Genomic DNA, 16,675 nt, shown 5'->3' with positions numbered 1-16,675 from the left:
CTTCATGATGATGCACATTCAGTATTCAGCAAATGCAAAATTTTGATCGTTTAACAATGATTACTGTAACTAACTAAATACCAGTAATTAAAAAGTAAATAAAGTTCAGTTGGTTAAACATGAAAAAAAAACACACTGTACCATACTTTCTCCAGTCTCTGTAGCAAACACGAGTGTAAACATCTCATAGTGTTTTACAATTTACAATGTATCATACCGCGTTTTTTTTCTGTGTTTAATAAACTTGTAGCCATTTATTTAGTTTTTAATTACTGGCATTTAGTTAGGCACAGTAATCAGTTAGCTGCATGTCCGCTATAGCCAAACAAAACTACAGCTAAAAGCGGCCCTGGGGAGCAAATTCTTAGTCCATTATAAGCGAAATTCCGTTATATGCGAGTCCACTATATCCGATACGTTTTCTGCATGTTCTTAAAGGCGCACGGTCGGGACCAGCGGACCTCGTCTGTTATAGACGATATTCCGTTATAAGCGAGTCCACCATAACGGGATTTTACTGTATTAATTTACTTATCATATAATATTCCTATTCGACTTTACATATTTTCCAATTACGATAGGATCACTGGAACGTATCTCAAGCTGAGGAGCACCAGTATAAGATCTGCCTATACTTTCTGCTCCCTAATTTACCAGAGACATTTTGGATTGACTACAAGCTCAGTAACATAGTTTTACATGAATGACCACATGTGAAAGACATGAAAGGGTGCTGTTGTCAGTAAGAGGAATGCACTCGTCATTCTGGTCGTACATCTCCAGGCCGTTTAGTCCGATGTAGTAGGGGTCACCCCAGGTCGTCAACAGCTGCAGCTGAAAGATGACTGGTGGCCCTTTGTTAAGGAAAGTGCGAAGTGCGAGGCAGACACACACACATGCTTACCTAATCCCCACTGCCCACCTGCAGCCTGTCAGGTCTACAAAGAGCGGGGACAGAAGGATACATCCACAGGGCATCAGGGGGGCCTCGTAGTCCATGCTAGCCTGCTCCTCTTTCTGTGAGCTGCCTCTGGTTTGAAAAGTGGGCAACGACATCAGCATCACACACTATGACATCAGCATCACATACTGTGACATCATCTTGAACAAAGAATCTTATGTCTGGTCTCAGAGTCAACAACCAGCTTCTCGAATAAACTATTCATCAAGTACAAACAAAATAAAAAATAAATGTTTTAATGACCAAGTTTCCTAAAAATTGCTAATATGCACACGTTTAATGTTTAAATTTGATATTGGCTATGTAATTGATATTCTGTGGATCATTTGATTCAACGATAATTCATTGTTCACCGTGACACGCTGAAGGAACCCGGTGCTAAAGAACAGATCAAGTAATGTGCCGTACGACTTTAATTTTAATTTGATCTGCTCACCCCCCCTCCTCCCCCGGATACACCTGAAGTGGAATCACCAGCTAAGGACCAATCAGACTTGCCTCTGTTCACAAAGCCCTCTGCAGTGGAGGCTCGTTTTACAAGCTGCAGTGTCTAGTTGCCCCCATCCTCCTCTTACAGTGAATCTATGGCAGCCAGACTACAGGACACTGCTCGCTTAAAGCCTAGAGATCTAATTAGCTACTTACACTCACCAGGATCTGAGCACGCTCCAGTGCAAACACGCATATTCTGCTCGTGTAACAGAACGCCTCCTGCACTGTCTCACAAGAAGAGACTGAATGCCAGACTGCACCAAGAGAATCTCAGAGGCCACGACAGGTAAACAAGCATCTCCAGTGCCTCCAGATCTCCAGCCATTACCAGACAGCACCACTCACAGGGGTAACGCTACCAATAGAGAGGGTAGTCAGATCCAGGCAAAGATATTCAGGGGTCAAAAAATTTGAGTCTGAGTTAAGTCTCAAGTTTCTGAAACAAGCCCTGTTCACACCTGGTATTAACATGCGTCTCTGCATGTGTCTCGACTGACCACTTGTAACCGGATCTCACTTTCCCGCACTTTATTTAAATAAGCACGTTAATCACTTCCGTAAGCAGAATATGCCGAACATTAAAAGAAGGAGAAGAAGAAATCAATAGCTATTGGCACATTTCAGGGTAACCGAACCACCTAAAACGTTTTTATAGAATGGGCATAATACTTCAAATGAAATAAATAAAAATATCTATAAATAATAGAAAAAAAACAAACAAATAGATAATGTGTCTTTATTTTAGAGTAATTCCATAAAAGGTATTTCATATTGTTTGTCTTCTATGTAAAAAATTTTAAAATTGTGTTTCATAATAATGTTGTGATTTTCATTAAACAGTCATTATCATAAAATATTTCACATAGTGCAATACTTCAAAAATTCAAACTATATTTCACAATGAAGTTCAACTTTCTACGTGTAGACATGCATTTGTATACCATGTCAACACAGCACAAATGTACATGTTAAAAAGGTCTTTCAATACTAAGATACAACTAGGGCAGGCTAGTACATTCTATTCAAGGACAAAGGGTTCGGTCTGAAAAGCATTAAGTTGGTTATCATATGATAATATTTCAGCTTTTAATCATAACCAGTGAAGCTCAAAATCTGTGAAAATTTCAATGAAGAGGTTCATTGTTTCACTGGAATGGGACTGAATTTCTGACCAAGAGTTCAAGCCCCCAAACAGTCCAATATAAAACTATATAATTATTCTATTGTTATGTTTCTATTGACATACCCATTTTGTAGGCTATTGAACGCACATTGTCGCCTACATGCTTTAATTTTTAAGTCCATTTAACTTTTACCGGTTTCAAAGTGCACATTAAATATGATCTTCAAATTCTAAAACCTCTTTAATAAACCACTTCTTTCAAAATTTATTTTTCCCTAATTTGCACGCAACATTAATGATGCTGACCTCTGTCAAGGTTTCTATGCGAATGGGTCACGCATTAAATATTAAACCAACTTGCCAGCAGATTCAAACTTATTCATTGGTTTTTGTACTGAAAAAGATGCATTGTTGTTCACAATGCAGTTCACTACACAGTGACCCATTCTGCACTGACAGATGCTATGACATATTCTGTCAAATACCGCTGGCGGGTTTAATGCATATGTACATACTTACACCCACACGCGAACGTCAGCTGAGCAGGCGGTCCTACAATGCAGCCCGGGACACATTCGCCTTCACACTGCTATAAGAACGTGGCCACATGTGTCTCAGACCACCTGTGGATGTGATTTGAGCGATCGAATCTCAATGCGTCCTTGATGCGTTTTAGGTGCGTTCACACCTGTAATTAGTGCTGCCCATTGATCACCCAGGACACATGTGGATACCGGGCATGAACAGGGCCTCAGAGTCCGAGTCAAGTCTCAAGTCTCAAGTCCATCGTGGTTCCAATCTGACATCACTATTTATCAAAAATTTAAGTGCCTATTTGTTGATGCGACTTAATGGGAATCACCTCTTGAACGTTCAAAAACTGCATGTTTCATATTTCCTTAGGCTTATATACATTTTCAAAGTAATTAGCATTTCAAAAGCCTTTCTAAGAACCTAAACACTTTTCTGATAATACTTTCTCAAAAGTAACAATATGAGGAAGACATCCCGTACAGGAAATTTTGGAAATTCTGACCCTGCTCTGGAGCCAAACCAACTGACAATGATCTGTGTCACTGTATAACAACACCACATATATATAATGTACGGCACAGGTTAAGCAACGCCTATTTCTAAGCGATGCCTTCTAACGTAAAATAAAACTGGGAATATCTCGTGCTTTGTCAGATCGGGTCCATAATCTGTACTAGTGGCGAAACAGAAGAACTGTGTTGTTTGTTGCTATCACCCGATGTCACGCTACTCTGGCTCCAGTACCTATGCTGTTCGCACCTCCGCACATCGGGATGTGTTCAACGCCTTTCCGGTTTGGGGAGAGTCGTACACTCAATGCATCGCATGTGTAGAAAATTCAGCAGAGTCTTAAAGACTCTTATTGTCCACAAGTTGCTATCAATGAGACGGAGTCAAGTCAGAGTCAGTTTAAGAGGGACTCGTGTGTGACTCGAGTCCAAGTCGCAAACTCGGGTCCCCATCTCTGGTACCAGGCAGTAAACACCCAGTTGATCGATTTGTCTGAAATCAAATACGGGATGAAATCTTTCTAAAGGAGACTTGACACCTTGATGTAGTACAAAGTGATTAGTGAGTCTACTGACTAAACTACAGTTTCCTGGCTACACAGTTCACTGCTATCAGTATATCACACTACAGAGTATCACCATTACCAACCTGTGGGCCTGCAGAGTGTCTGAGGCCTTGCTGCTGGTGGACGGCAGGTGATCGATGAAGAGGATCTCCTGTGCAAAGTCAAAGTGGCAGTTCCCTGGACCCTTCCGGATCAAGAAGCCTTCAGGTGGAGAGATAGTGGTGTCATCCGTGGACACGTGGATCACTTTCACCTGTGTGCATGTGTGTGGGGAGGCGGATTGTTAAACAAATATGAGGAAAAATCCAGCTTCTACAGAGAATCAAAGTGATGCCCCAGCTGTATGCAGCGAAATGCAAGATGGCGGATAAACCCACCCCCCTGTAAGTGTCCTCAGGCGATTTGTTGTAGTTCCAGATACGCAGGCCGGCTACAGTCTGAGGTTCCTCGAAATGCACGGAGAGAATGTGCTCCGTCCCGTACTCGAAGGGGATCAGCCACATGTGCTCGTCCTCCATAGTTATGTTGTGTCCGTCAATCAGCCTGACGGGGGACACAGGGGACACAGGAACCACATGAAGCTAGACAGTCACTGTGGTGACCGTTCAAACATTGCTGAAAGTGCAAGAAAATGATGTTTAAATTATCTTCATGTTCATGTATAAATATGACATTATGTTTGTTAACTTAGCCATTTCAAAAGCTCTCCTAATCTTTGCAGTGACCATCCAATACAGCACTCCTGTGGACTCACTACCTTCTCAGGGTGCCACAGGAGGGGGGTGGGGGGGCAGACTATCTCTGATGGAAAGGGAGTCTGAGCTGGTGTGGGAGGTACAGAGATACCATCTAGATATGGTCAGGCTCGCTTCATTGCACTCTGTTCCATTCTGGAGTTGCCTTGGGTGTCAGCCCCCGGTTCAGTGCCAGTACATTGGAGTTTACCCCGGTGAATGAGAGAGTCGCCTCCCTTCGACTTTTAGCAGGGGAACGGGCTCTGACTGTTGACTGTGCGTACCCACCGAACAGCAGTTCGGAGTATCCAGTCTTCTTAGAGACCTTGCTGGGGGGTCCTGGAAGGCGCCCATTCTGGGGACTCCATTGTTCTCCTGGGGGACTTTAACAGTTATGTGGATAATGACAGTGAAACCTGGAAGGGTGTGATTGGGAGGAACAGCCTGCCCGATCGGAATCTGAGTGGTGATCAGTTATTGGACTTCTGTGCTAATCACAGTTTGTGCATAACGAATAGTATGTTCAAGCATAAGGGTGTTCATAAGGGCACCTGGCACCAGAATTCATTTACAGTGGTACCTTGGTTCTCGAACTTAATCCGTTCCGGACTCCGGATCGAATCTTAAAAAGTTTGAGTTCTGATCTAATTTTTCCCATAAGAAATAATGGAAAACCAATTAATTGGTTCTCGGCCCCCCAAAATTACACCTAAATATGTTTTTCTTTTTTTTTTCTTTTTTTTTTTTTCTTTTTAGCATTTAAACACAAAATGAACAGGATAAAACAAGAAGAGCATTTTTTTCTAAATGGCTTCCAAAACAATAAAGATCTTATCCCAACATTACCCCTGTCCTGCCCCGATCGTCCGCTCCTTCCATGTGCCACGCCCCCTCGCTAACCCCTTGTGGAATCTCCATGTGATCAGCTGTTTCTGGTTGTTGTCATTAGTCCTCTGTATTAAGTTCGCGTTTCAGTTTGTTTCCCCAGTCCAGTCATTGGGTGCGTTCGACTTGCTTACAGCGCTGGCTCAACAAAGCAAAGCATTCTGATCCTGACGCAATGCATTACGGTTAGATGCATTGCGACCTCTCACCCGGCTGCACAAACTGGAACCGCCTCCGTGACGACACACCTTTGCCCTTATTGGCTGAAGAGTTTAGTTACACGCATGACGTTTGTATCCCAGGCAGTTCCGATGCGTAATCTGCTATTTCTCCCGAATATCACGTAAAGCAGTGAGAACTGGTTTTCAGTTAATTTACCTGGTAAAATAAAGTTTAAATAAATGACATAAATGCTCTAATAGTACACGTAAGTTAGTGGTTTATTTATTGTTAGTTACTGTAATGATGCGCTGCATTATTTGGTTAATCGTCCAGCCTTATGAAGAAGCGTACAATTTATATTAGGTCAGCGTTCACGGTTCGACTTCGAGTTCTAGTGAGTCAAGAACCGAGGTACCACTGTATTTCGGGGTCTTGTTCATGAGTGAGGGAACAAGGGAGCGGGAGATCGGCAGGCGGATCGGTGCAGCATCAGCATTTATGTGGACACTGTACTGGTCAATAACGGTGAAAAGAGAGCTGTGCTGAAAGGCAAAACTATCGATTTACCGGTCGATCTATGTTCCTACCCTCACTTAAGGTCACAAGCTCTGGGTAGCGACCAAAACAACGAGATCAGGGATAAAAGCGATGGAAATGAGCTTCCTTTGCAGGGTGCCTATGCTCAGCCTTAGAGACATGGTGAGGAGCTCAGACATAAAGGAACCAGCTGAGGTTGTTTGGGCATCTATCTAGAACATCTCCTGGATGCCTCCCTAGGGACGTCCAGCCAGGGGGAGACCTCAGGGCAGACCCCGGACACGGTAGGTGTCCCTTTGGAGGAACTGGAAGAGAGAGAAGTCTGGGCATCCTTGTTCAGACCGCTGCCCCTACGACCCGGCCCCAGATAAGCAGCAGATTACAGATGGATTCAGCTCCTCCATGTCCTGTTTGGCTGGACCACTAGCGCACCTCACTAATCAATACCTCACTGAGTTATTTAACTAATTAGGTTAATTAATTATTTGAGCTGGTGGGGAAATGTAACAAATACGTGGAATGGCTGAGGTGCCCCTGAGGAGAGGTTTGGGATCTGAAGTGGTGTTCATCTAACCATCCAACAAGATCAATAACATTTTGGTGAACAGAAGGAATTCTTGTGATATTTAATCGTGTCACTGTTCAATTGCACATATTCTAATGTTAAATTGTGTTTTTTTTCCATAAGCAAATATATACCTAATACTCACATAAATAGCTTAAAACATTTTCTCTGACTGTCTAAGACCTTTGCATGCTGCTGTACCTCCAGTACATTTACTTAATTAGCAGACGTTTTTATCCAATGACAAACATTTTTTTTGAGAAATGCAGGTCAGACAGTGCCAGGAGCTACGGGGCTCAAGGGTCATGCTGAAGGACTCAACGGTGAAGTCACTCTGCCAACACTGGGATTTGAACCGGAAACCTTCCAATCACGGCCACAGTGTCCTTACCCACTAAGCCAAGCATCATCCCAACTAACGTCAACTCTCGGTCAAGCAGGAAAGACAGGTGGGGAAGACCGATGGAACAGTCTGACGGAGGGTAACGGAAAGGTGGGAATGCAAGAGAGGGAACGTACTTGTCCAAGGTACGTGCGTCATTGCCGTAACCGGGCAGGTCGTTGAGGTCCTGGGGGGAGGCACTCATCATGCTGAGGTCCAGGGGCAGGGTCTGCCCGTCTCTGCCCACCAACTCGAGGCCCGTGATGCCCAGGTAATGAGAATCACCCCACGTCATACTGAAGTTGATCTTAAGGCCTGAAGGTGTGAATAAGCTCGTATATGATAACATATAAACGAGCGACACAGCAGATGGATATTCCCCCGGGATCTACGGGGAGTACCCACACTTTCCAGTGTACATCCCGGGAACGTTCTCCGCTGCTCCTTCAGACAGGTTACACACTGCCGAAAGCTGCAACCGCACCTGTGGAGCAGGAGCGCAGAACCGTAGAAAAGTTAAAGCAAATAAAGGCGTAAATACGAATGTGGAGGGTGGTAACGCCGGGGGCAGAGTGAACGGCCGACCTGCCGCTCGTCATCGCTCCTGAAGCCGGCCTGCGTGAAGGGCCGCTCGTCACCCTCGCCGTCCGCCGTGCGTGGCCGCTGCAACTCCTCCTCGCACACCAGCGAGCCGGGGCCCTGCTCCTCGCCCTCAAACGTCTCGTCATAGCGGGACACGGCCTCCAGGATGTCGTCATCCGTCGTGAACAGGATGGTGTCGCCGAACTGCTCCACCCCTGTAGAAGATTGCAGAGAGGAGAGGCGGATGAAGAACCGCCCACTTTGCTACAAAGGCGTAGTAGAAGCTGGAGTCACACAGAACAGGATCTACAGCGGGGTTCCCCAATTCCGGTCCTGGGGGACGGTCTGCTCCACAGTTTGCAGATTTCCCTGCTCAAACACACCTTATTCAGCTCAACAGCTAATAGCCAGGTTTAGTTATGGTGTTTGAGCAGGGAAATCTTGTAAACTATGGTGTAGACTGGCCCTCCAGGATCTGAACTGGGCAATCCTGCTGTACAGGGTAACATTCCTAGCACTGAGAGTAAGGGTAAATGTGCATATGCCATTCGCACAAGAGCCACCCTGCACTATATTTACCATAGCAACACACACTTATGCACGGTGAATTCTTTCTAGATATAGTTTAATTTTATTCGTTTCTTATTTATTCTACTTTTACTTTATCCTTTGTTGAATTTATTCCTTCCATGATACTAGATCTTACAGAAAATCAGCGTAGACAAACATTTAGCCGAATTACCTATCAGAATCTCATGTGACTGCAGATCATCAAAAACTTCTGTCATTCCATCGTAGAAACGTGATGTCTGTTTGTTTGGAGAATAGCAACGTACCTCCAGACAGGGTCCCCGAGCCCTTGGCAATCTCCCCCCTGAAGATGCACTTCCCGTCCAGCAGCATCTCCATCTCCTTTACGCCGCGGAAGGAGTGAATGCGCGACTTGTTGTAGTTCCAGATGCGGATCATGGCCACTTGGCAGGGGCTGTGGAAGTCGACGTAGATGAGGTGGAGCCTCCCTGGCGTGAACGGGGCCAGCCACAGATGCATGTCGTCCTGCGTGCGGTTGACGCCGTCGACGAGGTTGGCCACGACGCGCGGATCTTTGCCGTAGGCGGGGAGGATGTTGATGTCTGGGGGGTCCGCGCGGATGCAGGCCGGAAGCACGGGCTCCCCACTGGAGCTGAATATCTCCAGGCCGTTGAGCCCCACGTAATGTCGGTCGCCCCATGTGGACAGGATGTTGATGAGCAGATGCTGGCCCCGCGGCAGGACGGGGATCTCAAACTCCTCGTCACGCTCGGCCTCACCCAGGGGTTCCTCTTCCGGCTCCTCGCCGGCATTCTCCTGCCGCGTGGCCCGGGGGGGCTGGCCCCCGAGCGCCGCGTCGGGACGGCCCTGCCGCTGCAGGAACTCGTCAAAGATGTCGCCCTCGAAGCCCATGTTGGAGATGCGGCCTCGCTGACACTGGTTGAATTTGATGAGCGAGTCCCAGGACTCCATCAGCGTGTTGTCCTGCTGGCTGCGGCGCCGGGACCGTGGGCTCCACAGCCTCCTGGCGCCCGCGATTGACTCCAGCTCCTCTGCAGATACAAGCCCACCTTCACATTTGCGCAAGGCCAGTACAAGGTTCAGCAATGCGGCTCACTTCTAAACAGTGAAGTCCCGAGTCAATATCAAAGATCAGAATTGGGGCCGATCCAGCCAGGTTTTTAATTGATCGGTTTCGGCTACCACAGCCCGATTCCAAGCCCCATGTATGTAATTTCCCGCATCTGCCTAATTTACGCGACTTGTGCAGGTTGTAAGGTTCCATCACATGCTACAATAAGCCTGAGGCACGTGGCTTGAAACTGCAAACTAATCGAGAGGCCAGCTGTGTGGAAATTCTTTAAAATGGAAACTAAAAACAGCCCAACAGTTACCAGCCATGTTTGCAACCCCATTCTTTGGTGGTGAGATAGCAACAGAGCGTCATTTGATACAACAAATCTAATTAGGCACTTGCAGAAACATCATAAGGAAGAATACTGCGAAACTGGGAGGCTTAGTTAGCCTGAGAAAGCACCGACGCCGACTGTATGCGTAAGTATATTGTAATATTTACTAAAAGATCGGGTCGGGATCAGAATCGGCAAATATAAATATCGAATGGATCAGATTGGGGAAAACCCCATTTATAAACTTAGTAACAAGAATTATGCATATTCCGGGAGTGGACCTCCTTTCCAAGCTTGGAACAAAATACCTACTATTTATATATTTTACACACTGTATAACCTTGGCTCTGCTTATTCATATCCATTCATATCAGCGCCTGTGACAGGTAGATTTTACGTCTTGTTTAGTATCATATATGCATCATTTTCATTTGGGCATTTCTGCTAAAGGACCGTCTGCCAGTCAAATGTGGGCAAGGCGTGCTTATGACCCACTTAGGGATTCTCAGCGCAGTCGGTGACAGCGCCATTACAGACACTGGGGAGTCTCAGTAAACAAGCAGGCGTGAGGCTGGAAAGGGCCTGAGGGCGAGATAATCCGCCTTTATCCTTCAGTCTGTAGCAGCAATGTACACTGCAGGCTGCTGGTTAAATAAATAGGATTTGCAGGGAACTGATAGACCTGCACCTTAACATCCAGTGGATAAACCATCAGCATTGAATTTCACATAAGACAGACATCACCATTAACTGTCATGATTTTACCAAGAAAACCATAAACTTGTACTCATGGGAAAAATGGTTTCTCAAGGCAGTTACAGACTGACACCAAGAGGGTACAAGGACCAGCACAGCGCTCTCAGATACAAGCTGACCTAGGGCTGCACGATTTTTATCGCTTTCAAATCGAAATCGCGATTTGAAACAACGCGATTAGCAAGTTGCAAAAATCGCAATTTAGGATATACATTATACAGCACGTCGGACCCGGTCAACTGCTGTGAGAATAGTTTTACAAATTCATGCCGTGCTCCCTGTGTGACAGTCATTCTCACCAATCACAAGCGCCATGTTTCTCGCCTGCCAGTCATGCTCACCAATCAGAAGTGCCCCAAGAAGGCGTACAGGCCCACAAACAGCAAACACGTGAAAACCAAGGGAAATGTTACATTCGTGGTGAGGAAAAATACTGATTCCGCTACTGAGCTATAAGTGAATCGCCTTCCTATTTCATGATCTGAGATTGTTTCAGAAAGGTCCTATCGTCAATAGAACCGGCGAGCTCCTTTTAAACACCAGCGACATACTTCAGCGTATCATACCTTTTGTTTTTGTTAATGGGCAATAGCATCAGCATACCGCTAACCCATCAAAACAACAATGAGACAGTCAGTAATTCTCACAGCAGCGGAGTCGGTGACCTCCAAAAAAGCCGTAAAACCCACAATACAGTCGTGTTTATGTCATATGTTTTTGTGCTTATTAAATTTAAGTGTTTCAAAAGATTAATCCAACAACAGTAATAAAATAAAAGTTTTGCTTTAACATAAATATTAAAAGAATAGATCGCTTCAATCGCTATTACAGTTGGGTATGGGCACGCCGTCTTATTTAGAAAACATACAAAAAACGACGCATATAATGTTTAATAATTTGTTTTGTATTTGTCCGAGTAACAATGCAAAGGAATGATAAGCTGCTTCAGTCGAAAACTGCATTTTACTTCTCATTTAAAATAAAATGCAGGGTTGGCAACTTTGGTCAGCTGCATGGAGTGAGATTTTCTGTTCTCTGTTCTGCACACACATTTACATGTATGTAAGTTTTATTACCTTGTAAATAGTCTGTAGGGTTCGCAAACTGCCGTAACGTTTTTGATGCAGCTAGTTTTAAGTTCAGAATGGAATATAGATTTGCCGTCTGAAAGAGTTTGCAACCATGAACACGTACATTTTTTGTTTCACCTGAAAATAACATATACAGTTGTTAAATCATCAATAAACAACTTCTATTTATTCAACATTTTATAAAATGCATACTACGTTTTAAAATTTCTAGCTTTACGGTTTCAGGACAGAACAGCCACTCTGTTGTGAACATTACGGTTTTTTGAGTGTTATTAGTGTTAATAACAGCAGCTAACAACACAATAGCGCAAACAAAAGGGCTGCATACACTGAAGTAGTTCTTGCTTGTTCATTGGCGTGGGAAAAGGCGGTTCTAGTGTTATTAGGAGGGTAATAAGCGTTACCTGCAAGATCACTATTTTTCTTTTTGCTGCAATTGTTTTCATTATTACTTTATTTAACTTGACACATGACATCTTTAAATTCTCATCCTTGCATTAGAATATAGACCAGTTAATACTGATGGTATCTCATGCTGCGTCATATGTTTTAAAATGACTACACACTGAATATTGAACTGAAGCTTGACATAAAAAAAATTAAATCACAAATCAAATCGTAATCGCAACGTCTCTCAGAAAAATCGCGATTCGATATTTTCCCCAAATCGTGCAGCCCTAAGCTGACCACAGCAATAATGTTTGAAGAAACAATTTCACTCTACAGTAACCATCCATGTTTAATGAACTCAATATTTCCACAGTATGCTCAATCGCTATTACAGTTGGGTATGGGCACGCCGTCTTATTTAGAAAACATACAAAAAACGACGCATATAATGTTTAATAATTTGTTTTGTATTTGTTCGAGTAACAATGCAAAGGAATGATAAGCTGCTTCAGTCGAAAACTGCATTTTACTTCTCATTTAAAATAAAATGCAGGGTTGGCAACTTTGGTCAGCTGCATGGAGTGAGATTTTCTGTTCTCTGTTCTGCACACACATTTACATGTATGTAAGTTTTATTACCTTGTAAATAGTCTGTAGGGTTCGCAAACTGCCGTAACGTTTTTGATGCAGCTAGTTTTAAGTTCAGAATGGAATATAGATTTGCCGTCTGAAAGAGTTTGCAACCATGAACACGTACATTTTTTGTTTCACCTGAAAATAACATATACAGTTGTTAAATCATCAATAAACAACTTCTATTTATTCAACATTTTATAAAATGCATACTACGTTTTAAAATTTCTAGCTTTACGGTTTCAGGACAGAACAGCCACTCTGTTGTGAACATTACGGTTTTTTGAGTGTTATTAGTGTTAATAACAGCAGCTAACAACACAATAGCGCAAACAAAAGGGCTGCATACACTGAAGTAGTTCTTGCTTGTTCATTGGCGTGGGAAAAGGCGGTTCTAGTGTTATTAGGAGGGTAATAAGCGTTACCTGCAAGATCACTATTTTTCTTTTTGCTGCAATTGTTTTCATTATTACTTTATTTAACTTGACACATGACATCTTTAAATTCTCATCCTTGCATTAGAATATAGACCAGTTAATACTGATGGTATCTCATGCTGCGTCATATGTTTTAAAATGACTACACACTGAATATTGAACTGAAGCTTGACATAAAAAAAATTAAATCACAAATCAAATCGTAATCGCAACGTCTCTCAGAAAAATCGCGATTCGATATTTTCCCCAAATCGTGCAGCCCTAAGCTGACCACAGCAATAATGTTTGAAGAAACAATTTCACTCTACAGTAACCATCCATGTTTAATGAACTCAATATTTCCACAGTATGCTCAAACTCTTCCTCACTTTAAATTAAGCGAGATCAAAACAAGTGAGATGAACAAATTTGGCGTTTTTGAGCACAGAAATCAGACTGGGATACTATGACTTTGTTGGTGTAGTGATTTGCATCCACAGAAATGCTAGATACAAATTTGTCAAGTTGCCACCCGCCATAACCCTGGTCTCAAAGAGCGAGAACAACGCTGGCACATTCCAGCCATACCAATGTGGTCACATCACAGCCTACGCACGAGGCGTGAATTCACAACGAACGTTGTTAAGATGTTGATGAAGTCGTTATTGAAGTTACAAACCTGCATTGACAATTTTGCAAGATACTATGTGACTCTACAATCTACAACCACAGGAATTTCAGCAGACAGACAGAGCTACACCTACCTCGTCTGCTCAGATCTGGCAGCCCTTCGTCGTTTGGTTCCGTCTGCTTTGCGTTCTTTATCAAGCTCCTCCTGCCGCTGACGGGCCGGTCCAGCTTCACACAGAAACCCTCTAGCAGGTCGCCTCCGCTCAGGTCCAGCGAATCAGTGTCGAACTCCGAGGAAGGGTGCCTTGCCCCGCCATTGAGAGAATGCTCCTTCCCCGGGCCCGGTGGCCGGCCATCTTTACCCGAGTTGTCATCCAATTTGCCTAGTGCTGAGGGTTTGGCTTCCAGGTCCGAGGACAGCCACAGAGGCCTCTCCTTCCCACATTCAGGCTCGTCTTGGTCTGTCCGGCTCAGGGGCTGGAGCCAAGGGGGGGTCATGGAGTGGGAATAAGTGGGGACGCACTTTGAGGCGGGTGGCTCCACTGGCTGCTCCGGGATCTGCCTCAGCAGCAGCTCCTCATCCAGCGAGGAGCTGTCCGGCAGCTCCAGGGAGTCCTTCTGCATGGGTAACGTGGCGGCAGGGCCGGCCGCGAGCGTGGGATCCGTCCGCAAGTTGCCCTGGATCTCGGTCACTTCACCCTGCTGGGTGTCATGGCCGGGGCTGGAGCTCTCGCCGATAAGGCTGTGGCCAGATGACACCAAGCTGGGGGAGGTGGACTCCTGGCCGAGGGCCTGAAGCTCCACCGTGGTGCTGTAGTCGAAGACCTGGTTACCGCAGCCCTTCTCGAGCTCGCCTTCGAACACCAGTGTGCTGTTCAGGTAGAGCCTCACGTGTCGGGCACCGATGTCCAGATCCTTAAAGAAACAACAGACTCTTCATTCTCTCAACAAATGGCAAATGGTGACATGAAGCCCTGAAGTACGTTTGTGCACCATGCCTCACACACACAAACATCCAAGCAACATTCCCAGCAAGGACAAACATATTTCATTCATAAACAATGCTAAATATATAGTTAAAAGGGTTTCCTAATAAATTCTATCTACCCATCTATCTATGTCTATAAAGGTCGCAGCATTGCATGCACATTACAGTCTGAGTACACAAACAGCCATTCTCTTGTCTGGCCAACATGCCCAATAGGACTGCTGGTCGCTCAGTCCGCAGGCTAAGGGAACCAACGCGTATCCAGGACAACGACACCAACCCCGCTAGCCTGCTGGGGGGAGACGGCGACCCCCCCACACCTGTACTCACCTACGCACACAAAACAGCTTGGAGACGCCCCAGCCAAAGAGCGCCGGCAGGCAGCTGCCCGGTCCCCACGAGCGACAGCTATGGAAACGCACAGGAGGATGAGGCCGCCGCTATCCGGCCCTAATCCCGCTCCTAATCCCCCTCCGCTCTACATTCCGCACTGTGTTCCTGCAGCTGCGTCGCACAGCCAAGGCCACACGCTCGGCCGGCACCATCATCACCGTCACATCGGCGCCTGCCGCTCCATGCTAGCTCTGGACCCATCCATCGTAGATATACAGCCTGTTCTGACTGCACAGACTGGTTAGTCAGCTCAGGTCTTCCTACATACGGCTATGACCATGTGAGTGTGCTTGTCTAAATACAGCAGGCATAATCTAACGCATATAGTATATCTACGTCTAAACCATCTATTGCACATACACAGCCTGCTCTAAAAGCACAGTCTGGTTAGTCAGCTCACGTCTTCCTACCCACGCCTATGACCATGTGAGTGTGTTTGTCTAAATATAGCAAGCACAACCGAATCATCCATCCAGCCAGTAAGCCATCTATTCCTCTTGTACCTGGTTATCCCAGTCAGCTGTAACCCACCAGACAGCACAGGGCTGCCACACAGGCACATACATGCAAGCGATCCAATACATCCATACACTACAGGCGGATCAGACACCAATAAGCTAAACTGAGTATCAGTGGGCTACAGGAGGAAACACGCGAAGCGGCCTGGAGGTACAGGGCCACTAGGCTACAGTCTGCAAGGTACAGGGCCACTGGGCTACAGTCTGCAGGGTACAGGGCCACAGGGCTACAGTCTGCAGGGTACAGGGCCACTGGGCTACAGTGTGCAGGGTACAGGGCCACAGGGCTACAGTGTGCAGGGTACAGGGCCACTGGGCTACAGTGTGCAGGGTACAGGGCCACAGGTCTACAGTGTGCAGGGTACAGGGCCACAGGGCTATAGTTTGCAGAGTACAGGGCCACAGGGCTACAGTGTGCAGGGTTCAGGGCCACTGGGCTATAGTCTGCAGGGTACAGGGCCAAAGGGCTACAGTGTGCAGGGTACAGGGCCACAGGGCTACAGTGTGCAGGGTACAGGGCCACTGGGCTACAGTGTGCAGGGTACAGGGCCACTGGGCTACAGTCTGCAGGGTACAGGGCCACAGGGCTACAGTGTGCAGGGTACAGGGCTGCAGTCTACAGGGTACAGGGCCACAGGGCTACAGTCTGCAGGGTACAGGGCCACAGGGCTACAGTCTGCAGGGTACAGGGCTACAGTCTGCAGGGTACAGGGCTACAGGGCAACAGTCTGCAGGGTACAGGGCTACAGTCTGCAGGGTACAGGGCTACAGTCTGCAGGGTACAGGGCCACAGGGCTACAGTCTGCAGGGTACAGGGCCACAGGGCTACAGTCTGCAGGGTACAGGGCCACAGTCTGCAGGGTACAGGGCCACTGGGTTATAGTCTGC

At 45.9% G+C, this 16,675-nt stretch overlaps 1 protein-coding gene across 4 annotated transcripts in view; it reads right to left on the bottom strand.

Moving 5' to 3' along the window:
• katnip (katanin interacting protein) overlaps positions 1-16,675 on the bottom strand; it is a 29,819-nt gene that overhangs the window by 5,133 nt on the left and 8,011 nt on the right. For 2 of the 4 annotated variants that reach the window (XM_072712628.1, XM_023819150.2), the window contains exons 15-23: positions 14,023-14,803; positions 8,869-9,615; positions 8,036-8,247; positions 7,856-7,934; positions 7,588-7,765; positions 4,563-4,728; positions 4,269-4,438; positions 966-1,030; positions 735-845 (exon numbers count right to left, since the gene is read on the bottom strand). In XM_072712628.1, the coding sequence (XP_072568729.1) occupies positions 735-845; positions 966-1,030; positions 4,269-4,438; positions 4,563-4,728; positions 7,588-7,765; positions 7,856-7,934; positions 8,036-8,247; positions 8,869-9,615; positions 14,023-14,803 (2,509 nt within the window). Of the gene's footprint in view, positions 1-734; positions 846-965; positions 1,031-4,268; positions 4,439-4,562; positions 4,729-7,587; positions 7,766-7,855; positions 7,935-8,035; positions 8,248-8,868; positions 9,616-14,022; positions 14,804-16,675 lie in introns of those variants that run through there. The other 2 variants (XM_072712629.1, XR_002839158.2) reach the window with 2 other exon arrangements.

This window comes from Paramormyrops kingsleyae, chromosome 5 (assembly GCF_048594095.1).
Source record: "Paramormyrops kingsleyae isolate MSU_618 chromosome 5, PKINGS_0.4, whole genome shotgun sequence".
Classification (NCBI taxonomy): Eukaryota; Metazoa; Chordata; class Actinopteri; order Osteoglossiformes; family Mormyridae; genus Paramormyrops; species Paramormyrops kingsleyae.
Note: the sequence above shows the minus strand (reverse complement) of the source record. Positions and strands in the feature narration are given on the sequence as shown.